Source organism: Crocodylus porosus, unplaced genomic scaffold (genome assembly GCF_001723895.1).
Source record: "Crocodylus porosus isolate Cpor-Errol unplaced genomic scaffold, CroPor_comp1, whole genome shotgun sequence".
NCBI classification, from domain to species: Eukaryota; Metazoa; Chordata; order Crocodylia; family Crocodylidae; genus Crocodylus; species Crocodylus porosus.
The window spans coordinates 8,908,011-8,934,625 of NW_017728926.1; the positions used below are offsets into that span (position 1 = coordinate 8,908,011).

The window sequence follows — 26,615 nt, forward strand, 5'->3', positions numbered from 1 at the left end:
TACATCCCCCCAGTATCAAGGACAAGTAAGCGTACATCTCTTTACAGGGCCAAGTACCATGACAGTCGCTTCTGGTGCAAAGCTCACTATTTTTGAACACTGTAGCAAGCCCAACAGATTTGCAACCACCACTGTAATTGCGGAAACAGAGACAAAGGGGAAATAATTGGAACTAGGTGTTCAGAATGAACCAGAGATTACTCGAATGGAGAACAGGGCTGAATGGGGAAGAATTGGCCACGTCTGCATTCTCTATAACAATTAACAGATAAACATCAGGAAAAATAAATTATCCTCAGGCAGGCTTGTGAAGATATTTTATGTTTAATACATCTGAAAAGAATGCATATACAAAGAACTTAGACATGAAAAAGCATTGGTTCAACACTAGTGAGTCTACAAGAATCAGGAGTTTGGGGAAGATGGAGAAGATTCCCCGAGTATTAAAAAATTTGATTTCTGCAAGCCAAAATATAGTTTTGGTAAAATCCCTATGAACACTGGCATCTACATAAAGATCCTACATGTGATCATTAGACTGAAACACTCTTTACAGGCTCCAGGGTTACTTACAAGCACAATGCAGGTAAAGGGGATTCCCTTAACTGGTCCCTATGGTGCCACACTAAATACTAGAGATCCCTCCCCTACAATTCTTTCCTACCAAAGGTCTCTCTTTCCACCCCTCCCAAAAAGGATGCTGAACCATTCTGTAAGGTATGCACCCATCAGCACCACCTCCAACTCTCAGAGGCTCTGTATGGAAGTGTCTCAGCAACACCATGTATGCTGGTAACTGTAAGCTCATTCTTAAAATGTACTGGTTGGCAAAAGATCATTTGTTAAAAACCAACTGAAAAATCAGCTGGACATGCTTAAAAAGGTACAATTATTTCTTATCACGATGACATCCCATATGTGAAGATTGAGCCACATGTGGCAAACCAGGTTTGAAGTCTAATGGTGCATCCAGAAGTAAAGAAGCAGTTAATCTATTCCAAAGGTTTCACAAACTAGAAAGGACAGGGTGGAAACTTCTGACCTTCTCAGAGAAGAGAGAGGGAAGAGATACAAGGCAACTTGAGAGGAGATGCAGATAAGTGGTCTACACCCCTCTTTAGAGAAGCACCAGCTTGGGACTTCTTAATTTCCCGAACCAGTTTGGAGGACCAAAATATGCTCATACCCAGGCTGCCGTGCTCAGCCAGCCACAGAGCAGCCTCAGAAGTTCAGAGAATCAAAAGTCTTGCCGACTTGGCGTAAGGGACAAAACAAGGCTTCAGTAAGACCGCCCAGAATTAGTCTGTTACAGAACAAGTCATCACAAGCATGCCTGGACTTTAAACAAAAATTAGAAACAGTAAACCAAACAAAAAGACCTAGTACTGATCAGTGTTTTCTGATAATACATAATTACTCAAAATTAACTAGTCTTTAACTGAATTGGAAGGGGCACTGGGAATGAACACTAACATTCTCATCTCACACAGGGAACGTGTGGGGGAGATGGGAGTGCAGGGCATTTGTCATTATTGCGCAAAAAACAACCCCCCAAATAACCATGTTTTAAAATTTGTATCCTTAGTCTGATTTAAACATTGCTTTTAGTATGACATCAAACACCAGCTTTGCAGAAGGGACTGCGGAGGGATGTTCATAGCAGCACACACCTGCGACTCTTCTTCGGCTCCGGAGGCTCCAGGGCAGCCAATATCGCCTCGTCAAATACATTCTTTAGGCCTTTCTGAAAAGGGGCAAAGAGAAAAAGGGGCGGTCTCATTTTCTGGATTATGAAAACAAAAGCCAAAATAAAACCAAAGGCAGAATTAAACCCCAAGACTGATGGATAAAAAAAGTATTGCGATCTAGAATTTCCAGGAACCTATTTTGCTTAACTATGCCTTGTCCAAGTTGCGTCGCTATGGGTAGCAGTCCTTTATCTGAGTATTTGATATTCAGAGCAATGTAGTAATCCTCTGAAAATTTCTCTCTGCAGACCAACATTTGACAAGAAGCAAAACAAATACTGATTTTTTGGATTAGTTTGCTGGTAACACATTTCACATGCTAATGACAAAGCAGAAGGTACTGCATTCATTCAAATGAAGCAGCTGGATCTGAACATACTTGGAGTAATGATTCCTGAACATGGTGCAGTGACACCCGTGTTTTAGATAATAGATAGGAGGCAAGCATGCAAAGATGAACTGCAGTCTGCTATGTTGTGATCAAGCTCCTGCCCCCACATTAAATGCTTAGAAGCAGACAAGTCGAATTCAGAAGCTGTGCATGGTATCAGTCAAAGACTTCAAAATGAGAGAATTACAAAATGGGATACTGTATACTGTATAAATGTTAAACTGAAGCCAGCAAGTGCAAACAGGAATAAAGCCTCATCAGTCATTTATACAAACAACTCCAATTTTTAATTTCAAAAGTTAAAGGTAAACTACAATTGAAGTTTTTTCCCTTATGACAAAAGTCAGAAGCATGAAAGTAAGAAGCAGCTTTACATCTTACATTGACAAGCTTTTAAGAATCTATTATTAAAAACAAAAGAAGTCTAGTAGTGTTGGTAAAAGCAGGAATTTAACATATTTTCGAAGCAGTAGCAGGTACACTGATATTTCCTTCCCCCGAGGATTGACATACTCCACTACAGCACAGACAGCCAAAGCAATAAGCAACAAAAATCTCACTGCACAAAGGAGAACCAGAAAATCCTTCACATTACAGCATTACTTGCAGGTCACCGTTTCATGTACGTTTGTCATGCAAATACAGTTAACAATAGTCACAAGTAGAAATGAGAAGTGTGCATTATTTCTTCCCAGTTGGCTCTCAGGAAAGTCAAATGATCAGGGTGTTTTTTGTTTTGTTTTTTGTTGTAGTTTTTTTTGTTGTTGTTGGTTTATTTTATTATATATTTAGGCCCTTTCCCCAATAACCTAAATTGTAAAGCTATCCACATCTGGCAACCCAAGCAGCAGAGAGTTAAGCGAGTCCAGTTCATGTTCCACGTTATCACAAATGCTTTACTGAGGAACTGTGTATACCGTTTTCAGTCCAAAAGCTAATACAGAGGTTGCTCTAAGATGGTAAGCAGAGACACAGAAGCTTTCAAATCAGGATGGTTTTATTCATTTTTAACCAGGTTTCTACAGTAGTGGGACAGAGGAAGCAGCAGCATGGAGGGAAAGGAGAAACAGTTTAGAATATACAGCACTTCCTTTTGGGCTGAGTTTCCGGAGGCTCGAGGGCAGCTAGGATAGCCTCATCAAACACATTCTTCAGACCTCTCTACAAGACAGAGGGGAGGAGAAAAAATAGCAGCCAGGTTAGAGGATTAGAGAGAAACAAGCAGATATAAAGAGCATTCAGGATAAAAAAAAAAAAATCGGGCTAAATTCACAAATGTAACAAGCAAGTTTGTTCTGTTATTAAAAGTGGTGAAAATTATGGTCTCCAAGATCCAGAGAGTCAGGAGACCAGGTTAGCGAGACACAGGAAAGTACAGAAGTCCAACCAGTTAGACGTACATCCAGGAAAGCAAAACGACAAACAGAGCAGGAGTCAGTGAGAATGCTGTTAAGAGAGAATTTCATTTCCACTTATCTGAGCTATTAGAGTGAACATTTCCAACATGCTTATATGTGAAAAATGGGCAAAGGCATGGGTTTATCCCATGTCAACATAATGAACCATCAGGTACATGTTTCCAGTTTCATACTGGATACATGAACGCTTCAGATAAATGGAACTGTGTTCATGCTAGTGGTCCCTGCTCACTGCCAAAGCAATTTAAATGCCAGTTCAGAACTACTGAATTGCTCTGTGAATTCAGCCCCTGAATAACTGAGATCTCCAGACTGCTGGGCATATTAAAAACAGAACTGGAAGCAGTACTTCTCCCTCATAAACCACTGTCTTCCAATATAAACATCCAGTCTTTAAGAAGAGAGGCAATGCCTTACCAGTGCTATTAACACAATGCATACAGAGCCTGCTGTGGAAGTGGCATCTTTCAGTTATTCAGTCTCATTACTAAAGCAAGTGTAACCACTCAACTTACAGGAAGACAGAAAAAGGACGTTAGAATTAGAATGCTTTTATGACACTGTGGGACCCAACACCAAAGCAAGCAGTCACAGGCTAAGTCTGGTTACACCAGAGCACAAAGCATGCATCGCGTCTGACCTAAGAACAGGGACTCTACAATACATTACCATTCGCATACAAGTTTAGCAAGTTACTTGTGGGTGCCAGCAGTGGAACCTGGCTCAGCGTATGCTAACTGGACTCGCCTAAATCTACTGTGACGTTCAGAAAATGTGAGGCCTTCAGAAAATTCAGAGGAACTAGTTTAAATAGAAGAGGGAAATAAAAAGTTAAATACTCATTCCACAGCGACCACCACTGCTTATAGGAAGAAATTGTGTCACCCAAGATAGAAAACATTTCTCCCTTCCTGGTTGGATTGGGAAAAAGCACTCTGCTGGAAAGCAATCTCTGAGACCAGAATTCAATATGCTTTTATTAAAAAAGCGCGCATGAATCATGAAGAGATTGAAAAACCCATCTCTACCTGAAAATCTGTAAATCTAAAAGTTACAAGCTAAATCTAAAGTTATTACAACTGAAATACTATAGGCAAAGATATTTTCAGTTTGCTTGGTTCATCCATCAGCATTTCTCTGTTTTACTGAAGAGTTATACTTTTAGTTCAGGGGACCTTCAAAAAGATTTTTAAGAAGCACCAGAGAAGGCAAAAAGAAGAGAAGACAAGAGACTAAGACTGCACACTACAGTCCTATTATGAAATAGATTGTGCCAGAGATGTCTGACAGACTGAAAAGGTAGTTCACGAACAAAAGCGAGCAGTGTGAAATCTTGGTTCAAAAAATGTTCAGCTCTGTCCCTCTAACCATCTACTCTGGCTGGCTAAACTAGATACCCTGTCAGGCCATTTTCACCCCGTTCATATACATGAATACTTTCCAAATCTGGTTTCATCAAAACTGTCAGCTAATTATGATGAAGTCTAACTTAACAAGCAGAGAAAAGAGACTAGTTATAAACAGCATTCAACTCTCCGCTATCTTAAGTAACTAGAGCCCCGAGTGCTCCGTGAGTCTAGGCCAGCTTAAAGTCCAACTAAAAAAGTGATAAAGGCAGCATCCGCATCAAAAAGTAAGAGGCCACCTGCTTCTTCACAATCACTAACTCTTTAGTCACCTTCTCCCCTGCCCCCCAAGCTTTTCCACAAATTTCATTACAGCAGCATCCAAGCAACTCTCAATCCTTGCATGATGCAGGTCGGTATTATCCAGCAGTTCCCACCACTACCCTGACAGGCTGGGACACCGAGCCACCAAAGGGATTCTATGCCAGAACCAGAAACAGTCTTACTTTAATCCGGTGCTTTAACCAAACAAAGCTGCCCATCTCCAGAGGGAGGGAAAGGGGCTGGTCAAAAACTACATGACTTCCTGCCACTGAATCATCCAGCAAATATGAAGGGGGGGCATAAAGACGGGGCATGTCTTATTCCTCATGCAAGTCCCAGAACTTACCTGCCTATAGTTCATTCAAAAATTTTAATAGGAACATTTTTTCCCTGGACACAAGGAAATTTTCTACCCCGCAACAGAAGACTATCAGCTATGCACATTGTGGTCATCTGTCACATGAAAGCACCAGGGCCACGCATGAAAGCATTAGCCACCAATAAAGGCCAACATGCTGGAGAGACAAGAGCTCTGGAGAAGCACTTTACACATGTAATCCACTGCAGCAGGGAACTAAAGAAAGGCTCTGGACAAGCATACCTTTCACCTGCTCTAACAAGGATGGGGCAGCTGTTACCATGTAACATCCGCATGCTTCTGTAGTGATTCAACTTAACTAAATCACTGTAAAGTTACACTGCTTGTTACAGAAACACCCTGTTGAAACAGGTAATACTGTATCAGTTGTTACATCTGCCTACATCCCAAGTCTCCAAGTTTCTCCTGACTCAAGCTTCAGTGAATTTCCTTTAAAGGGAAAAAGCCCTTCATCCTTCCTAGGAAAGTCAAGTTCCTTGTGTATTTAGAATATGCACATTAACTCCGCTGGTGGAAACTCACTAGGAACTCAGGCACTGCCCTGCAGACTTCCCACACGACTACTTTTGTTGTGCAGCTGTTTAGCTAGATCAGCTACAAAACAGGACGCAGGAAAGTAAGAGAGCGCAGAGATGCTAAAGAACAGAAACAGTGGGCAGAGGGCAGACTTCAGGTGAATATCCAGAATCCGTTTGAGAATTGGGAGAAGTCTAAAAAGTGAATATAGTCATAAGAGACTATGAAGACAGTTTAACTGGAGTAAGATACTGATTTTGGTGAACAGAAGGTATTATGCTACATTTAGAACACACCATTTTCCCCCCCAAAGTCCTACAGAAAGCCACTAGTGTTTATTAACATCTGATGAGTCTAACTGTATGCAAATATTTCAGCTGCAAAATGGCACAGAAGAGGTTTCCAAATCTCTCTCAAAATACAGTTCTTAAACTTACATAAACTTTTCTTCACCTAGATATCTCAAAACACTTTATTAAAAGGTGTCAGCATCCTTATCCCAAGATGGGGAAAATGAAGGCAAAGAGGTGACATAATCTGCCCAAGATCACCCCTCAAGGGACATGTCAGACCGAATGAAACCAAGACCTTCAAATCCCAGCCTAAAGCTGTAGTCACTAAGAAAAACTGACTATCACTAGTCAATTTTTTAAACTTCACTGGGTAGGTGGGATTACCAGCAAACCTACTGGTCTCCCAGATTAGACACCTGTCAGCTCTATCATACAGAACTGCCTTTGGATCTCCAGAAAGCATGAAGAGCTGTCCTACCAGAATCTTGGAAGGAGTCTGTGAAAAAAAGCTCCAATGTAATTAGCTTGCTTTCTTACATATCTATACATTTTAGAAATAGTAGTCAAAAGAAAGAGAGGACACTGAGAAAAAAAGAAGTCCTCTTCCCCTGTAAAAAGATTTATTGTGTTTCTCCTCTGTTTTAACACGTAAAAAAAAAATCTGACAGAGAATGGCTTTTAACGTGCATGTTCTTACTCCAGGAATTGTCAGTACTGCCATGTAAAATTTGTCTGCATCTATTCAAGATAAAATAAAAGTAATTTTTTGGGGGGGTAGAGGGGTCAAAAGGGCCAGAAATACACCCTGTATGCTATCCAGGTAGCACGTGGTGGAATCTAGTTTACCACAAGATTTAGGTAACTGTAACCAGCATAGTTCTGGTCCCAATGCTAACCATCACCTAGGAAAATTACATCTAAAATGTGAATAGCTTTCAAATTGCCAACTGAGAGAGGTACAACAGGAAGCACAGTTAAGTCATCCTCTGAGCAGGGGTTAGTCCCGTGGACTATGGTCTCTATCACAATACTGTGAATGCAAGTACTCTGAATGTTGCCACCAAAAACACCAAGATGCAACTAAGCTAAGCTTATGGAACTGGTTTATATGAGGCAGGCAAGATGTAGGCAAGTCTTCGCAGAATCCAAAAAGCTTAGAAAGCCCCTCGCCCCCCAAATATAAATAGCTAATCTTTGTGTCCATGGCTATGAAGAATTCTTGTCCTAAGAGTTGCCATTCTATCATTTTGTGATAATTAAACACTTCTGAAGGGAAGATGCAGGAACACTGCTCCCTAAAATACACGGGAAAGGAAGCAGACTTTCAAACTAAGGTTCCTAGTCCTTGAAAGTGTTAATTTAGCCCTTTTAAAAGGGAATATGTTCACCTTTAAACAGGCCTCCACTTTGACTACTCTTCCCACTGGCAAGCTGCATTCTCTCTCACTGCTCAGATCCTCCTTTTCCTAATTAGGCAATGAAACTACAGATCCGCCCACACTAAACAGCAGTAGGCAATACCTCACCTACCCCTACAGTCTCAGTCACCATATGTCTGGGCTGACTCCCCGTGCTAGCACTTTCCTTTATGCCACATCTAACCCCTCATTTCTGAAAAATCTGTCTGGTCATATTGTGTCAATACCACCACGTTAAAGAAGGAAGAGCTTTCTTCTATAATTAGCTGTTCTCCATGGCTGTGAATAGAAAAAAAAAGTTGTAAACACAGACAGGCAAAGCTATTTAGAGGACAGTTCTCACCTGCGTGAGTGCAGAACACTCCACATATTTGACAGCTTTCAGGTCCCGGGCCAACTTTTCAGCAGTCTCCGGAGTTATAGGCTTCTGCTTGTTCTTGGCAAGTTTCTCAATCGTTGAGGGATCATCTCTGAGATCAATTTGGGTCCCAACAAGCAGGAAAGGAGTCTTTGGACAATGATGAGTAATTTCAGGTACCCACTAAAGGAGACAAAGAACATATTGGTTATAATATTAATACTTGACGTGATTTCACGGTTATTGCCAAAGCTGCGTACTAGCCCCATTTGGGGCAAAAATGTGCGACTAACCTTTTCTTTCACATTTTCAAATGAAGAGGGAGAAACCACTGAAAAACAGACCAGAAACACATCTGTCTGTGGATAGCTGAGGGGTCGTAATCTATCATAATCTTCTTGTCCTAGAAAGGAAAAAAAAAACCCGAACAGGCACAGTGTTAGAGGAGGAATCCTTCAAAAGCTGCTCCAGGATGATAGCTTTTCAGTCAGACAACAATGTACCCTATTTGCATCTGTAAGGAATTATATAACCAGTCAGTATTCCACTAGAGAGACCCCATACTAAGTAACCAACAATTAAACAAACACAGCCACCACAAATGCAAACGTTAAAGAAGCCCCATATATACACTTAGCTTTCAAATATGTGACAGATGAACAAAAATTGTCTGCCCCCATTCCATGTAACACGTCAGCAAAACAATCTTAATTTTGTCCTTGGAATGACACAAGCAGAACAAGGGGAGCAGGATGATAAAATACCATCGTCATCATCAACACTGCACATACTATCCACAAAAGTTTCAATAATAAATGGCCTCATAACATTTCACTTTATCAGAATTGCCTAACTGGAACAACACAAGATTATTATTTTTTTTTTGGTAACAGGCAATAGCATCCTGGCAAACATTTAGCAAAAAATCCCTGTGACTAATGCACACTTCTAACATCCAGGGCAGTCTAAAAGAGAGACTGAAAAAAGCAGCGTGAAGAGTACTCATACCATGAATGTCTCAAAGCTGCACTTGTCATAAGGTACAGAATGAGTATCTTTATAATTAGAAAATGGAAAGACTATGCAAGAGGAGAATACTGTAACAGAGACTATGGGAGGAGTAGTTAGGAATCCCTTTACTGGATCTATATATCCTATGACAGCACCACCTAAAAGAAGCGCAAAGAAGGACTGGGGTAAAGAGTACTCCAACGAAAGCATGCAAGATTCTCTCTTTCATGACTGTGGTCCCCTCGCTGCAGGGCAATCATGGTAGACTGTGACCACAGGGCCTGTAAACGCAGAAGCTGGATGCTTCCTCCAACTTAATTCTTTACTTTTATTTTTATAAGCAACCCTTGACAGTCAAGGAGCACTTACAAGTCAACTGCTTTATTCACAGGTAGCCAATTCAAAGATCTCATCTTATAAGTTCAAGAGACTTACTCTCACAAAAAGCTCCTGTTGGTTGGCAGGGCAGGGGCAAGGCCTACAGCATCTCTAATGATAGAGCTACTTATCACAGCCTAACAAGCGGAGGGAAATCTTCATGTCAAATATTTTCCATCACACTTTGCTAGAAGTCACAATATAAGCAGTGCTTGCTTGGATGATGGTCACAGTCGACAACAGGAGTGGGTTTCTCCTAATTCTGCTTCCTACTATTATGGATGAACTCCCTCCCATAAGAGGAAACTGTCTAGTTCTAAATAAACCATTACAGCTGTCAGCCTAGAATTAGCCAAAGCCTGTAATTATTCCTGCACAAGTGATAGGTGCTGACTGTGCGATTGTATTGACTAGTGTGTACTGACTTAATGAGATGAAGGGCCATTGAAAGTCAGGATCTATCACTGCAAAAATATTCTGACTCCTAGAAGGCAAGCTTACATGTCTGACGTTTTAAGAATTTTTTTTAAATATGCAAGTAGAAGACTTAAAGAACTTATTTAGTCTGAAAAGTTACTGCATTCACAGATTCTGAAGTAGATGAAAGCACCTGGTTATCCCTAAACAGCAAATATATTCATCAGTCAACCAACATGGAACTATACTTAATGGCAAAAAAAGAGGGGTCTCCAAAGGCCTACTGAGAACTGAAACATGTAGGAGTTCAAACAAGGACATCAAAGTTTTTAAAACAAAACTATTTAAAGTCTCAGAGGAAGTATTTTCTATACCAATTTCAACAACTCCAAGTCTATCACATTACGCAACCCTCAAGATATCCACAGATTAATCTTAAAATGTTTGTAGCATTAACAGACTGCAACATGCCTTTCCCTTAAACCAACCGAAATGCATAGAGAACTCATTTCTCCTCCAGAGTTGCTAGTGGTGCAGTAACTTAGGAGAGTCCCCACTGCTCTGAATCCCTCCTTCACCCCTCCAAGCTCAGTGGCACATCCCCTCCTGTCCTGTTTTCCCCCTACCACCTCCCCCCACCCACCCCTTGATGCAGGAAACCTGCCCGCCATTGCTGCTGTCCTCATCCGACTCGGGTGCATGGAGCCCCAGAGCCACTCCTGCCACACTCCAGATGGGACTATGGGGACTGGCTGTGCAGGGGAGCCAGGCTCAGTCATGGACAGCGGCAGGCAGGTTCCCCCTCCCTGCCCAATTCTTCCTGATGTTCCCTGTTAGCCTAGGAGCCAGCACAGGGAGGGAGAGCCACTACTGCTATCCCAGCAGCTCCTGTTCAAAATCCTGGATCAACCTACGATTGTGATCTGAAATTTGTTTTGGGTTTCACTGGCTAAACTGTTGATTTAAAACTTAGTAACTCCTAGCAGCTCAATATCTATTTACAAACCAGAATAACTTCCCTCTAGTCCTCCCAAGATTTGCCTAACCTAAAGTGAGATCATAAGACTAGTATCTTCTTTAAAAAAAAAACCTGTTTTAAGAGTATGTAGATGGGACTTAAAAAAAAAAAAAAGACTGATTTTTTTTTTAGTGACCAAATTCCATTCTTATATACAAATAAGACCCACTCCCCTACTCCCACTTAGTCTAGGCAAGTCCCCAGAGAGCCACCAAAAAGCAAGGACAAAAAGCATTTGGCATTCGTTTGGTGAACAGTCTAGACACCGTTTAGAACCTCGTCAAACATCCACCCGAGAGAATACAGCCCCCTGCCCTGTGTGTGTGTGTGGGGCCACGCATGCATGCAGGTGCAAATGTGTGGCGGTGGGGCCAGGGGGTGGTTAATGGGGAAGAAAAGGGAAACTTCTGAAGACCACTTCAAAAAAGGCTGGGAAAGCAGTTACTAAACAAAGTAATGTCACTGAAAACTGTATTATGAGCACTATTACATTTTTCCCTCTACAAGGAACTGACCAACACACAGCTTGTGTAACTAGTAGCCCAAATTCACATAACTGAATGTTGTAATTCGGTGCGATTACTGAAAGATGAACCTTCTCACCTGCTGTATCAAACAGGCCTAGGGTGTATGGCTCCCCACCAATCATCACTGTAACAGCATAGTTATCAAACACCTAAAGGAGAAGGGGGGCAAAACATTTAAATTAGTTTTCAGAGCAAGGGGAAGTCATTTCTGTCCAACACTGATCATCCTACTTACTTTGTCAGACCCCCTCAATTCGTGCCAGGATTATTAAAGCAGGCTAGTGGCATATTTTCCAGATACCCGTTTACACAAAGGTCCCCGAAGCCTGCAATAGTCTAGTCAACACATGGAATGTGGAGAATTCTAGAGAATCCAATATGAAGACAAATTATAATTGAAAATTATATTGAAAATTTGTTCCAATTTGGGTAATGCCTCAGAAGTAAGGCTTTCAAGATCTTATCCAGGCTGGTTGCCATTACAGATCTGGAAATCAAATGAGAAATGAGAACCTGATTTCACTTAAAGGCAAGGGGCAGGTGTAAGAGGGCAGCAAAAATAACCCTTAAGACAGACAAGTGAGCGAAAGACACCCCACACATTTCAAATCTCATCTCAAAATTAAAACGTTTCATTTGACCTGAAAGGAAAAAAGTTAAGAACTTTTAGCTTCCTTCAGAATTAAATTTGTTATTTACCATTATCTATACTTCTCTGTGTGCCAATATCTAGAACAACAGGGGGGCAAGGGGAAGGGAGAGAGGATTTGAGAGTCTAAATGAACACTGGGTCTTCCAGAACAGCGCAGTGTAGCGTGCCTCCCTACATGTTCCAGAGACTGTGGGCTTCATCCCTTCAGAGCATCTAGGATTTCCTGTAGACAGAGTTAGGGAAGTGAAGGTAATTTCTTAAATTGTTCCTGGACTGCTACCACCTGAGCTATTTTAACGTCCGTGTAGGATAGGTGGAAGTGTACACAGTTTATTTAAGGTTCAGTTCAATGATACAGAGCATTGAAGTGACATTGTGCTCAAGAAAGGGTTTTCAGGCATGTGTAGGAATGAAGCCAAACCAAGAAATGAGCTGTCCAATACTGTTTGTTCTTTAAGGAAAACTTTTATTATGTCAAAATCTATTATCCATAGGAAGACTCTCAAAGTCCAGAACTGCCTTTCAAAAAAAAACAAAAACAACCCACATCCTTCATCAGAAAGAATACAGGTTTTCACCACCTTAATACCAGCAGAGCCAAACTCTGAAACAAGTACCACACTGATCCTTGCTCAGATGAGCCAGGGGTTTACAGAAGGGAGAGACTGGCAGCTGTGAGAGGGTTAAAACTGCAGCTTTTGCCTGAAGAGCTCTGGTCAGGATTGAGCTGTGACTCGGTGCGGGGAGAAGGGTGGAAAATCTTTATTCCTTCATTCTGCCTTCCTGAAACAAAGTGAGTCTTATTCAGGGGCGCATGTACGCAAAGAAGATGCAGTGAATGCACACCCCCATCCAAAAATAGAATACAAAAAAATTACTACAGAAAGGTGGGGTATTAGCAGGACTGTGTCACAAATTTAATAGTCCTGAAAAATCTCTCATCAAATAGCAGGTCTTGAGATTAATAAAATGGAGATAGCTTTGAAGCTCAGTCCAGTTCAGTTTAACCTTCCATTCTTTTCCAGTTTGCCTGCATCTGCTCTAGATGCTACAGTTCACCTTGGAACCAGTCTCTCACTCCTTCCAGTAAGAGTCCTGTTTTGAAATTGGGCTTCAGTTGACAGTGCTAATTGGGAAACTTCAATTTTAGTGCCTCTTGCTGTTATTTTGACAGATGAATTTAGTTATCGGATACCGCTCTAAATGCAGGTCTTATATGTATGCAATGTAAAAAAGGCACCAGAAGGAGAAGAGGCTGGTGAACAAGATTCCCAGTGCAACTTGCTGACATTTAAGGTGTTATAAACCTTAGCTTAGGGTGCCTGTCTTTTTTACTGCTCAGTACACCTTCAGAAGCTTATGTTCTCTTTGAATTTTCTCCAGCTTGAGACACAGTGAATAAAACTGAAGAGGTGCCAGGGCAGGTACCTCTGAGGCAGTACTGTAACTAAGCGTGGGCAAGAGGGGCACTCACCTCAAGTGCCAAGGTAGGAGGGGTGCCACAATCACCCCCACCCCTACAGAGTCTGTGCCCCCAAAGAATTGCTATGCCAGGAACTCCAAAACACTTTCCAGCTGCTGTTACTTTAAGAATAACAGAGCTGAGGCAGACAGAGCACACACCACAGCAGTGGCTCATCCCATATTCCTTAGAGTTCCCACCTAGGCAAGATGACTTACCCTCCCCACCCCTCACAGGATTTGCCCCAGGTACCAGCTCAGCTTGTTATGCTACTACTGTGCGGCTTCAAAAAAATATCTTCCGTTTCACTTCTGTGACTGGCCCTTTATGAACAAGCCCTAAGGCTCTAAAACCTAAACCCTATGCTGGTAATGCAGAGACACAACAGTGTATAGACCAAACTAGTCAAGCTTAGAACATGGTCTGTTAGAAGAGCAGCTGACGCTCTAGTCTGTCCACTGACAGCTGTCCAGGAAGATCTGGGTGGGCAGCATTCCCAAAGGCACCATTTCAAGAACACTCCAATCTGGGAATGGGAAGGGACAACTTTTAAACCATCATGTTTTCAGCCCATAGGTTCCTGCTGCTCATTCCCACTTAAAAAGGGGAAACAGTTTGGAGTCTTACTCACATAACCCAACTGGCTGTCAACAGATGCTCAGGTTTGGAGAGATGGCCAGCCAACAGAAACAGACAAGTTATCAAAAGGGTCTCTCTCAGAAACGCACAGAAAGAGTAAGAGCAAAATATACCCTAAGCTAAGTTTGTTCAAGTTTTCCAGGAGATGGCAGATACTAGTCTCAAGCAGAAATGGAAGGAAAAAGAAGCTACTCATAAAAGGTTTGGCAGGACACAAAATAAAAGGTAGATGATCAAGCTAACTACCCAGAATTTTTCCTTCCCCATACCCAAAACACAATTAGAAAGAGCCCTTTATACTCACCGTTGGTACATATTCCGATGGGAATTTGTTTGTTGTATAAGAAATTAAGAGACATGTTTTACCAACAGCACCATCACCCACGACCACGCACTTAATTGTCTGCATAGCTGGAGTTGGTTAGTCTATCCAGGCCAATAAGAACCTAAGGGAGTACAACAACAACAACAAAAAAGAGATTGCTTACTTTCTTACTGGAAAGCATTAAGTATAATTGTTACCCCAATTTTAATTAAAACATAACTAGCTTCAAATGCTATAGCCTTCTAGCAGTCAAGATAACCAATTTATTCTTCAAACTTCATGCACGCCTCAATCCGATCGGAAGAAAAACAAGCAAACAGCATAGACCAGGGCTCCCAAAGTGCAGGTCCCTCTGAAATGGACCTTCAGGACCAAAGCTCTGGGAACCCCTGGTATAGACAGATAACAACTGTATTCTTATCAAAGGACACTGTTACAGTGCAAATGTTGTATTGCTACAGAATCCTGCAGGTGTAAATGTGTCAGAAATGTTCCAACTTCAACTCTCCCTTCACTCCAGGTCAAAGTTGAGGCAATTTAACTGAAGTGTACTGTTAGTAAGATTTATTCATTCGATGTATATCCCACAATATTCAAAAGGCTTAGAGCACTTGGCCTTCCATAGTTAAACAAAATCACCTCTCAGCAAGGTAGGCAATTACTCTTTTCTGAAGTAGTTTTATATCCACTGTTTAGCTACTTATTTTACCATCTAATTGCTACCGATCAAACCGCAAGTTAAGCTTATCTACCAAAAGACAAGCCCAACACTCTCATAAATCCAAGCATATTGTGTTTCCTCCCGCTCCTCTCTCTCATCCAGGTTATCCCCAGCTTGGCAGCACCGCTGAGAATCCGCAAGAAGAAAGTTAACTGCTGTAATTCCTAGCATGTCTATTAAGAAAACAACTACTTGGTGTATAGGGCTAGATACCAATTCCAGTTGCAGTCTTTGTTACAGTTTTTTGCAGACTGCTAAAGACAAGGTTTTTTCAACTTAATATTGCATGACTGTGTACCCGGGTGTCCTGTATTAAACAAGTACAAGAAGGTAAGTACTAGATTAAAAATAAAAACAGTCATTGAATTGCTTAACCCTTTCATTGTGTTTTCTAAGGAGACTTAATGGAAAAATACTTAAGACAAGGAAGTGTACAAACAATAGAAGCACGAGTTCTGAATATGAATGTAGCTTTTTTTATGGTATGCACATTAATGCCCGACCAACTGAGCTAACAAGATTTTAAAAACTGCACTTAAGATTAGTTCATCTTGAATGTTAAGTAACAACCTGAATTTCCCAGGGTCGGTGGGAAATACTGTGCAGCTGAAATTCCTTAGGGATTACATTCCCCAGAAGTCATGTTCCCCAGAGAGATCACAAAATTCACGAGAAGCCACTGGCTTTATACATTCCAGTGACTCAACACACTTAGTCTAAATGGCACAAGCCTCGCATTCTGGGCTAGGCTAACCCCAGTGAAGTCAGTGCTAAAACTCCCACTGATTTCACTATTACCTGGATGCCACTCCACCTACATGCCATTGCTAGTGTCTTGTTGCCAAAGCACTGATGAGCACTTGGAGACTCACGTCCAAGCTCTAACTCCATCACAGAGTACAAGTCACTCCATCTCTCAGTTCCACGTCACTACGGTAAATAGATGAGGACACAACTGTAGTTCAAGCTGGGGCAGTGGAATGGGGGACACTTGGCACTAGTCACTTTTTGAAAGTACAGTAAACCTTTTGAAAAATATATTTAACTAACTGCTTCTCAAAATTATGCCCTATAAAAATTCAGCAATTATTCTCAAGATGCACAGGAAGGGTTTTAGTTAAACCCTTTTCTGTATAAAGTCCAAGCAGGATGAACAGAGAATGCATGTCTAAACAAACCATTTCTAGCTAAAGGCACCCATTGAAATGTTATGCTCTGGTCAACATTTCAAAGCAAGATAATTGTTAACAAGGTGGAACAAGCCATTTTCCCTTTGCTTTTGAAAACAACTGCATACTTCTGCAGCAGTTGCTGGAGAAAAATCTCAGTTTTCAGAAAAAATAATTCTCAACAGCTGTTAAAAAGTAGTACCTTCAATACCTATTGCAGTCGTTTCTCCTGTGCCTCAGTCATGGGTCAGCAACAACTAAAACAACTTTAAATCTTACTGAGAAAGTATCTTACCACCATCACCTAAAGCAGAATCTGCTATTTCCTGTACTGATGACACTGCCATTTATACAGATGTTTTCACATAAGTGCAGCCCTTTACTCTATCTACCATGCCTACATAAATCCTTCACAATCTCAGTCCTTCAATCTGTACCATACATCAACATCATCATCTTCTGATGAAAGAACAAGGAGGTAATTTAATTTTTTAATCACTATTTTAAAAAGAGACTAAGTGTAATCAATAGTCTTATCTGAAATCTGCCTCTCCTTTCCACTCAGAAAGCGATTAATACTTCTAAAAATGAAATTAATTTCTCCAACCACAGCCACTAATATGGCCACCTGATGTTGATTTCATCCAACATTAACGTTAAGTGCTTATGGACTGTTAAAATCAAGATTGCTAGCGTAAATGCTAGATAGCTAGCTAGATGACCTGGTAGAGCATCAGGTCCAACCCCCTGCTCCAGGCAGGAAAGAACACTGGGGTTAGGTAACCCCAGACAGATCCCCGTCTAATCTCCTCTTGACCATCTCCACGGCACGGGGAAGCACCACCTCCTTTGGGAGCCCATTCCATATTTTAGCAACCCTTACCGTAAACAGTTTCTTCCTTATGTCCAATCTAAATCTGTTTCCTTCAGTTTGTGGCTATTATTTCTGGTAAGCCCGCGAGGCGCCCTGGCAAACAGAGTGTTCCCTATTCCCTGCTGGCCCCCCAGTGAGTTTGTATGCAGCCACAAGATTGCCTCTCAGCCTTCTCTTGTGGAGGCTGAAGAGATTCAGATCCCTCAGTCTGTCTTCTTAGGGTCTTACCTGCAGGCCCTCAACCATATGAGCAGCCCTTCTCAGAACCCTCTCAAAGTTATCCACATCCCTCTAGAAGCACCGCGCCCAAAACTGGACGCAGTGCTCCACCTGCAGCCTCACCAATGCCGCATGGAAGGAAATTATCACTTCCCCAGACCTGCTCAAGATGCTCCTGCTGACGCAAGAAAGAGTGCAGTTAGCCTTGCTTATTGCAAAAATGAACATGAGTCCCCAGTGCGATGAGGCATCAACCAGAACTCCAAAAATCTCTTTCCACTATTGTGGTTCTCAGAATGCCCCCCCCCCCCAAATCTGTAGGTGTGTTGGAGAGTCTCTCTCCCCAGGTACAGCACCTTGCATTTATCCTTGTTGAACTGTATCTTATTCTGATTTGCCCACTTCCCCAGTCTGTCCAAATCTGCCTGAATTCACTCCCTGCCTTCCAGTGTGCTTACTATGCCCCATAGTTTAGTGTCACCTGCACATTTGGACAAGGTGCTTTCAACACCTTCATCCAAATTGTTGATGAAGATATTAAACTGTGCTGGTTCAAGGACAGAGCCTTGGGAGACACCACTGCCCACATGCCTCCAGGGAGAAACCGCCACATCCACCACCACTCTCCGGGTGCATCCCATAAGCCAGTTTTTCACCCACCTTACTGTGAAAAAATCCATATCACAGCTACTCAAGTTTACTCGTCTGAATTGGGTGTGACAGTGTCAAAATTCTTTTTAAAATCCAGGTACATAATATCTACTTCCTCCCCTGCATCTAAGCACTATGTGACCTGGTCATAAAAAGAGACCAGGTTAATCAGGAAGGATCTGCCTGCTATAAACCCATGCTGGTTGCCCCTCATCATTGTGTTACCCCACTGGTCCTCTGCAAATGTGATCCTTTACGATTTTTTCTAAGGTTCTGCCGAGAATAAAGGTGAGGCTAACAGGCCTATAATTACCTGGGTCCTCCTTCCTCCCCTCATTAAAGATAGGGACCACACTGGCCCTTTTCCAGTCCTCTGGGACCTGTCCCAAATGCCACAAGTGCTCATACAGCTGTGTTGTTTTATCTTTTGCTTGCGGCTATTTACCTACCTGTCTATCCTCCTTGTAGTAAGTTTGTCTAACCCACATTTCTCCTCTTTAAGTGATGGTCATGTGGGACTTTGTCAAAAGCCTTGCCAAAATCCAGATACACTATATCCATAGCACTCCCTTTATCCACCCAACTAGTTATCATGTCAAAGACGATCGAATTTGTCCCACGTGCTGACTGCTCTTTGATCACCCTTTCCTTCTCTAGATGCTTGCAGAGGGACTTCCTTAGGATATGGTCCAGCGACTACCTGGGCAGAGAGGTCAGGCTAACTGGTCTATAGCTCCCCAGCCTTCTCTTTTGCTACAACTTTGTAAAATATGATTGCCAAGGGCTCAGATCTCCTCCTCTGCCAACTCCTTCAGTACCCTAGGATGAAGTTCATCAGGCCCTGCAAACCTAAATTCATTCAAAACCTCAAAAACTCTGACCACTACTTCTGTTAGCACATTTCTCAGTGTGTCCCCTTCCCTAACAAAATAATCCTTTTAGCTGTCTGGTTGCATCCTACTCTGTGAAGACTGGGGCATAGTAGCTGTTGAACAGCTCTGCTCTCTTTGCATGTTCTGTATATTGAGCCCACAGCTTCCTTGGTTGTTCTTTTCTAGCCAAGATATTTACAGAGCATCTTGTTGTCCTTAACTTGCCTTGCCGGGTGAAGTCCGCTTTTTACCTTTGCCTTCCTGATTTTGTCTCTGCAAGTTCTTGCTATTTGCTGGTATGCTTCTTGGGTGAGTCATCCATCTTTCTGCAGCTTGCATCCTAGAAGCTCTTTGTGCAGCCACATTGGTCTCCTGCTGCTCTTGTTGCCTTTCCATCATGTCAGATGAGCTTTTTGCTGGGCTTCCAATCCTGTGCTCTTTAGAAGCTTCCCTGGGCACTTTCTTCCTTCCGCCTGTCCTCCCATGGCACCACGCCTACCACTTCACCTCTCCTTGAGTCGGCTGAAATCCATCTTTTTGCGGACTCGTATGTTTAAATTTAAACGTCTTGTTTTTAGGTTAAAAACATACACATCTTTTGCCAGGAAGCTGAGCTGTCAAATTTGACTACATATCCTGTCTTCATTTCCTGTTGAGAGACAGCTGCATCACAGCTTCCTCTTTTAATGCAGTACTGCTGCTGCCATTTCACTGCTTGAGTTAAAAGATTGCTACAGATAAGTCACCAGCAGGCAGTTAAGAACGTATTTCATCAAGCTCTTTAAAATACTAGATTTCAATTGCTACCTTTTTGTCTTAGAACTTTCATCAACCACTTCATTTCACATGTATAATAATGAAGTTACAAATTACTTAGGGAAAATATTTGCTGAGTGAGGCACCTTGCTTGCTGAGAGTTTGCTATTTAATAAATTTAAAAAAACCTCGTCTTCTGCAGAAGAAAGCAAAACTGTTTTTGAAAAGTGGTTTAAAAAAAACAAGTGATTTCACAAACAAATTAGACCATTCATTTCACTCCTCTAGGCAACTGGCCAAACAGGGCTCACAATGCAGGGAATCATGGGACACAACAGAATCCTACATATTCCAGTGCTGCTCACACTAACCTTACGCACTTTGACAATAGCTTGAAATATATGCAGCTGAAGGCTGAATCTACTAAACATGCATGCTTTTCAGAAGCATATCAGGATCACACATTGATATAAATACAACACTGTCTCTCTAAAACAAGGCCTTCTCCCAGCAACACGAGCTATGGGGAAGTCACAGCCAGCCCCGAGAAAGCGCAGAGCCTGCATAGTGAGTGACGTTGTGGATGCCACGCATCAGACTTTCAACCAGGGGATTAAGTCTACCTACACTACATGACCACTTCTTAAGTCCTCGATCATAGAAATGTCAATGCTTTTACTGCTCTCTACAACTTGGCAGTGACCGTAAGAGACTAATAATATTCCCACATGTAGCAGGAGTAGTGGCTGTACTGCTCCCCTCCTGCAGGCCACAAGCGGTCCCAAGTACCGGCTTCACCTCTCAAGGCCTCCAACCTCTGTGGACTTCGGATCTCCTGCAAGGAGTTCTGAGACTGTCAATTAAACCTGTGCTAAGGGATGCTGATGATGTTTAACCCTGCATCTCATTCCGAAGGACAGCAAAGGGTCACATCAATTAGGACTGCAGAACACCTGTAACAAGTTAAAACTCTTGGATGAAAAGCCGGTAGCTCACACCAACTCCAAGCAACAAAGCGACACAAGAGGTAAGAGGAAATTCTTTCAAGACCAGGTTCAGTTCTCTCTCAAACTGATGGCATAAAGAATCCCTTAGACTGGTTCAAAGCTTAAGGAGTCTCTTTGATTTCTTGCTAAGTATGAATAACAAGGTAGCCTTAATTTCTAAAAATGCCTGCCACCTCCACTTTGCTAAGCACCTGACCCTTTCTCCTGTGTCTGACTCCAGAGACCAAATATGAATCTGGGCACCATCACAGAAGGGCTGACCCCTTCCAAGATGGGGCATATCACTTGGACCAGAATAAAGTCCCCAAGGGCTGAAAGCAAAACCATCTACTGAAGGGGACCAGTTGTGAGTCTGGTCATTTTTACAGCAGGATGAGATGGCTTATCATTCAGAGAAAGCTTTTCTGCCATGACACTGACAATTCAGATGCTTTGCTATCAATTTTATGAGAAAGGTATTTAAACAAATGGTAGTGCTGTGTAAAGCTCTGAGATGAAATCATACCATCCATTAATATAGTCACTTCTCAAAACGTGTTTCCTTATGACAGAGGAGGTCAGCCTACAGCACATATGCCACAAATGACATGGGCAGCCTCTGTGCATGGCACACTATAGATCAGGCAGAGGCAAAGAGCAGGAAGTAAAGCATCAGAGTGGGGAGGGGAAGGGAACTGGAGTGACACTCTGGGACAGCAGCCGTAAGGGGAGAAACAGCCTCGATTAATCCAATGTTCAGATGGGCTGAAGAAGGTAGCAATACTCCAAGATCTGCTTACAAATCACAAAAAAGAGTTGCCCCTCACAATAAGCTGAGCTTTGTGCTCCTTCCAGTGGATTTGACAGTACAGGAACAGCTCACCTAAGGTTTGTTACAGTTTTGCATGAAGAATCAGTATTTTGAAATTAGTGAATATTTTCAGCCCTGCTAATTCAAACTACCTTACAACAAATTTGAACATCATTTTCCCATTAGAGTGACTTCTGGACAGAGACCAAGCACTAAACTTACAAGCGACTTACATTTAAAAAAAGTATTAGTAGTTTGTCAGTCAACATGAACAATCTTAATTACTGTCTGTAATAATAACATACCTTCTATTTTGCATGGTCCTTTTCAAATGCTTGTCTACAGTAGATGTAAGACAGCTCTGAGTGCTTTCAAGAGAAGGCAATATTAAGGAGAGGGGATTTTAAGAATGTCTCTCCACTAATTTACAATCTGGTCAACGTTTAGGGAAAAAATAGTTAACGGAATGCGTAGGAGTAACTATGTCCAACTTATTAAACAGTATGTTCACCAATTCTGATTCCCAAATATACTACAGTTTCCTAAGCTAGTTTGTTACCAACTGGCTGCATGAGTCTCTCAGCCTAATGTATGTCAGTAAACTCCTGAGTTAACAGTGATTGTTAGTAACCAAGACAGACAATTAAGTTTTGCCCATGGCATACTGTTGGACTATTTGCTGGTACTGGGTCAATATACATTTGTGTACAGTAACATACCAGAGCACACTCCCAGTAGAGTTTTGTGCATATGTCCTGTGGATTTTCTACCCCTTCCAAGACAGTTGTGTATTTTTTAAAATAAATGAGGATTCTTATTTAAAACAGTAGAAATTATATTTGTCCAACTGGTCAGATAAGGGACTTATGAGGTTTCATTAAACACAATGGGAAGAAAAAAGGCAGCATATAAGACTTCCTAAAATCAGATTCTCTTAAGTTACTACCTTTTGACTGCAAGTATAGTTTAGGTAGTTAGAAGCCTAGCCAAAACTAGACTTAAAATGCAGGGAGGTTGCTGTACTTACAGCCTAATCACAGAAAGGAAGTAAAGCAGTTGGAAACCACACCTCCTTTGTGCAACATGAGGTGGAAGACATTCACCACCCTGATGATCATGGAGAAGCATGCACGGTTAGTGATCTCTCAGGAACACGTGTATGCAGAAGTCACCCTGAAGAAATGAAAAGTACTTCTCTGAACCACTTACATACCACTTTGCACTACCTTCTGCCTAAAAGCCCGGAAGAGAGAGAGACAGAGATCCTAGCACTCCAGATTTCTTGTTGTGACACCCTGTGTTCATGAGTATAAACCACTGTACAAGACATCTTCAGAAAAAAGGAAAGGTGTAGCCTTTGATTCCCCATTTGCCTTACTTTGCTACTCATTTTTGGGGGTGGTCATTTATATTCCAAGTTTCCTGTGGCAGGGGTCTTGCCCATCCCTCATTCTGTCTATATAATATATAAATGAACACCACTATTACTAGATTTAGTTACAACAGTATGCTTTCATAGAGACAAGAATTTGGCGTTTATGCCTCAGTTAGCCCAATGGGGCTGGGCTCAGATGGGGCCCCTGCTGTTATTCTACTACAGATGGATGTTTCAAGAAAGACATGCTATTAGTTTTGTGGTCTTTTCACTACCCAACTGAAGATGCTGTGCAAAAGCGAGAGACAGAAAGAGGTGCTCAGTTGTTAATGGCATAGCTTAATAACCTAAAGTGAATATTACCAGAACATCCAAAATCCAGAAATACCAGATTTAACACATCTGCATGCCTGCTCTAAATTTAAAAGGGAAAAAAAGAAAGAGATTGGGATAACCAAATTATTTTTAACTCATCTCTTTTCACCCAGAAGACAGACAGTCACGATTATTTGGCTAAGGAAGTACACATTCAACAGTAATTTGAGGTTTTAAATTACTTCAGTTAAAAGAAGGAATTAGTAAGAGTCAGAAACGCAGAAGTCCAAACCCAACATGAAATACTACCAGTGCTGCTAACATCCCTAAGGCTTATATACACCAGTTTAATGATTCATTTAAGGAACACAGGTGGGTTTGGAATTGTTTCTTTCATTCCACAACTCAATAAACTACAGAATGTTTAAACAAAATCCTAAGACTCTCTACACCTTAAACTAGTGTTCACTTCTCCCTGCCCATCATTATATGTCAGACATTTATCCACACACCAGTCTAGTCAAGTAGCGGAGAATCATGAACACTCAGGTCGCCTAGAATTCTGTACCAAATTTTAACCCTATAAAACTAATGATATTTTTGCCAGACTGTAAAGCTAATAGGCCTGTGCAAAGTGGCTAGTATTTACTCCAGATATAGCCGATTCGGGGGGACAGTGATTCGATTTGGTGATTCGAATCAATTCTGCTGAATCTGATTCGGAGGTTTGGCTGCTAACGAATCACACAGGCATCCCATCCCCTGCCTGCTCTCAATGGCTGCCTCACCTGCCCCAGCTCCGGCCCTTTGAAGAAAAAAACAAAAAAGCCTGCACTCACCTGCACTGCATGGGGGGCTCTGCCACAAGCCCCAAGAAGCTGTAGCAGCTGGTGAGTGTGGGGGTGGGGGGGGTGTTGTTTTTTTCCCCAAAGGGCGGGGAGCTGGGGTGGGCAGGGCAGTTTTGGTACTAGAAAGGGCTTTCTAACAGACACAAAGGAGCTTCCATGCTGAATTAGACCAGTGATGCATTTACTACTGTAACTGAAAAAGAATGACCTAGTGTTAGACATCTGACAGGAAGCAGCAAGATACTCAGAAATGAAAATCTGCACTTACATGTTCATATTAGAAAGGGGAAGGAGTTCCCTCTTAGCTTTAAAATCCATTCCCTTTCAATTTACCATTGCTCTTATAGCAGAGATAACAAAACAATAAACCCCCTCCCCCAGTTAACCAACTTTTAACATTCATTAATTGCATGTGCACATCTCCTCATTTACCTCCCAACCTTCTACTCTCAGTCAGAACTCCTTCCACTCCTACACTTTTACTTTAGCACAGAGAGTATTTTAAAGTAGCCTGCTAGTCATATTCAGTGCAAATTATTTCAATGCTCAGTAAATAAAAACTATTTCATGTTTAGAGCCCTAATTTAGATTTTCTACTTCAGAAATGTTGGAAAGACTGCAGGAAACCTGTATTAGCAATGAAAACCTATTTTAGTTTCCCAGAACAAGCAATAATTTTATAGCATTTTTTTTTCAGTTTATCAGCCATGCACCTAGTCTCAAGATTATCAGCCTAAGCGTCAGCAGCCACATACAAAGACACTACATATATGTACATCTGTCTTACCTGGTAAAATTTTGACATAAAGTTTCCCACTCTTTGGTACAACCATTTTGTTCAATTAGTCCTTATGGTAGGAGTGGGCAAAATGCAGCCCGGGGGCCGGGTGCCATTCTATCTGGCCCGCAGGCCCCCTAAAATATTTAGAAAATTAATATTAATCTGCCCTGGGCTGCCTGTCGTGCAGCCCTCGATGGCTTGCGGAAACTCAGTAAGCGGCCCTCTGCCCAAAATAACTGCCCGCCCCGCTTTATGGAGACATATGGTGCTCTTTACATAAGGGTAATACTGGAAATACTAAGTGACTGGTTTGGATAGACAGAACCAGTTCTATGCTTGTTAGTAAAAATAGTCTTACCCATACATGATCATTTTCACAAAAAATTGATTCGCCTGCCAATTTTCCTTTCAGAACATGCCGCCCTTTTAAAGGAGAGATAATGGGGAACTTTACAAGCGCCATCCATTTCAGCTACTTAAGTCCCCAGACTGAAATGTTATTACTGCTAAAATACTTGATTTTTTTTCTTTAATCTTGTATTGATGACGATAGCCAAATAAAGGTTCAATATCCCAAGTCATTCTGTAAACACATGAGAAACTGACCCAACCCTCAAACCCCATTTCAATTCCGGGTACCACAGGTCATGTCAAGCAGCGAAACGGAGAGCGCATCTCATTCTGCTTGAAGCAAGCCATGTCTATAGACAAGCCTGGGACTAAGGGGCTGAACCTCTCCTGACCGCACGGCTGTCAACCAACAGAACTTCCTGTGATGCTTCTCTCTGCCTCCAATTCCCAGCTGGCCTTCATGCCAACAGAGACAAGATAATGAAGCACAGGACCAGGCTGCCCACAGAGGTGGCGGAGTCTCCATCCTTTCAGGTTTTTAAGACCTGGCTTGACAAAGCCTTGTCTGGGATGATGTAGTTGGGGCTGGTCCTGCTTGGAGCAGGGGCTGGACTAGATGTGACCTCCTGAGGTCCCTTCCACCCTCGCTGTCTACATTTCTAACATAGCAAGACGTCTCCCACCATCTTGTCAGTATCGGACCGGGAAGGTTTCATAAGCCAGACCTTCTCCAACACTGGCGAGTCTCGTCTATGCTGTCCTTCCCACGGCTGGGGCTATCAACACCAAGTTAGTCAGCGCACAAGATGCAGGCATCGTCCGAGTTGCTAAATGTGCCCTTTCGATATGAAAGGGGAGACAGCTCGTACCGCCGGCGTTTCTGTTCGCTGCTCGCAAAACACCCGACACCCGAAAGGTGCAGGAGGGACTCGCGTCATCTGCCACCCTGTCCTCAAAGTTACCCCAAACCATGCCTAGTCCCATCGCGACTGTGGAAATGGTGCAGAGAATTAAAAAATTAAGCTACGAGTTCAGAGCACAGGCGCGGGCACATGCCGGACTGCGCTTGCGACCTCGGGCCCCTGAAGCGCGCCCCGAAAGCGCGGCGCTTGGGGAGGGGAACGCTCGCAGCAGCCCGTGTGCTGCACGGGGACGGGCCGAGCCGAGGGACCGGGGCCACTCCAGGCTGACAGCGAGGCGGCTGAGGGGCCGGGTGGCTGCAGCCGAGGCGCGCAGCGCGGGCTCCCGTTAAACAGCAACGTCTGG

General features: G+C 42.4%; 1 protein-coding gene across 2 annotated transcripts; it reads right to left on the reverse strand.

Moving 5' to 3' along the window:
• Positions 1 to 301: 301 nt before the first annotated feature.
• CDC42 (cell division cycle 42) lies at positions 302 to 26,228 on the reverse strand. 2 transcript variants are annotated; one of them, XM_019541371.1, is made up of 7 exons: positions 26,219 to 26,228; positions 20,071 to 20,078; positions 14,600 to 14,741; positions 11,619 to 11,691; positions 8,485 to 8,594; positions 8,177 to 8,374; positions 302 to 1,744 (listed from the first exon to the last, which is right to left on the reverse strand). In XM_019541371.1, exons 3-7 carry the CDS (start codon positions 14,702 to 14,704, stop codon positions 1,655 to 1,657), a joined length of 576 nt encoding a protein of 191 aa, XP_019396916.1. In that variant the 5' UTR covers positions 14,705 to 14,741; positions 20,071 to 20,078; positions 26,219 to 26,228; the 3' UTR covers positions 302 to 1,654. The 2 variants fall into 2 exon arrangements, with proteins under 2 accessions (XP_019396916.1, XP_019396918.1); XM_019541373.1 differs by lacking the exon at positions 302 to 1,744 and adding an exon at positions 2,408 to 3,300.
• Between the last annotated feature and the right edge of the window lie 387 nt (positions 26,229 to 26,615).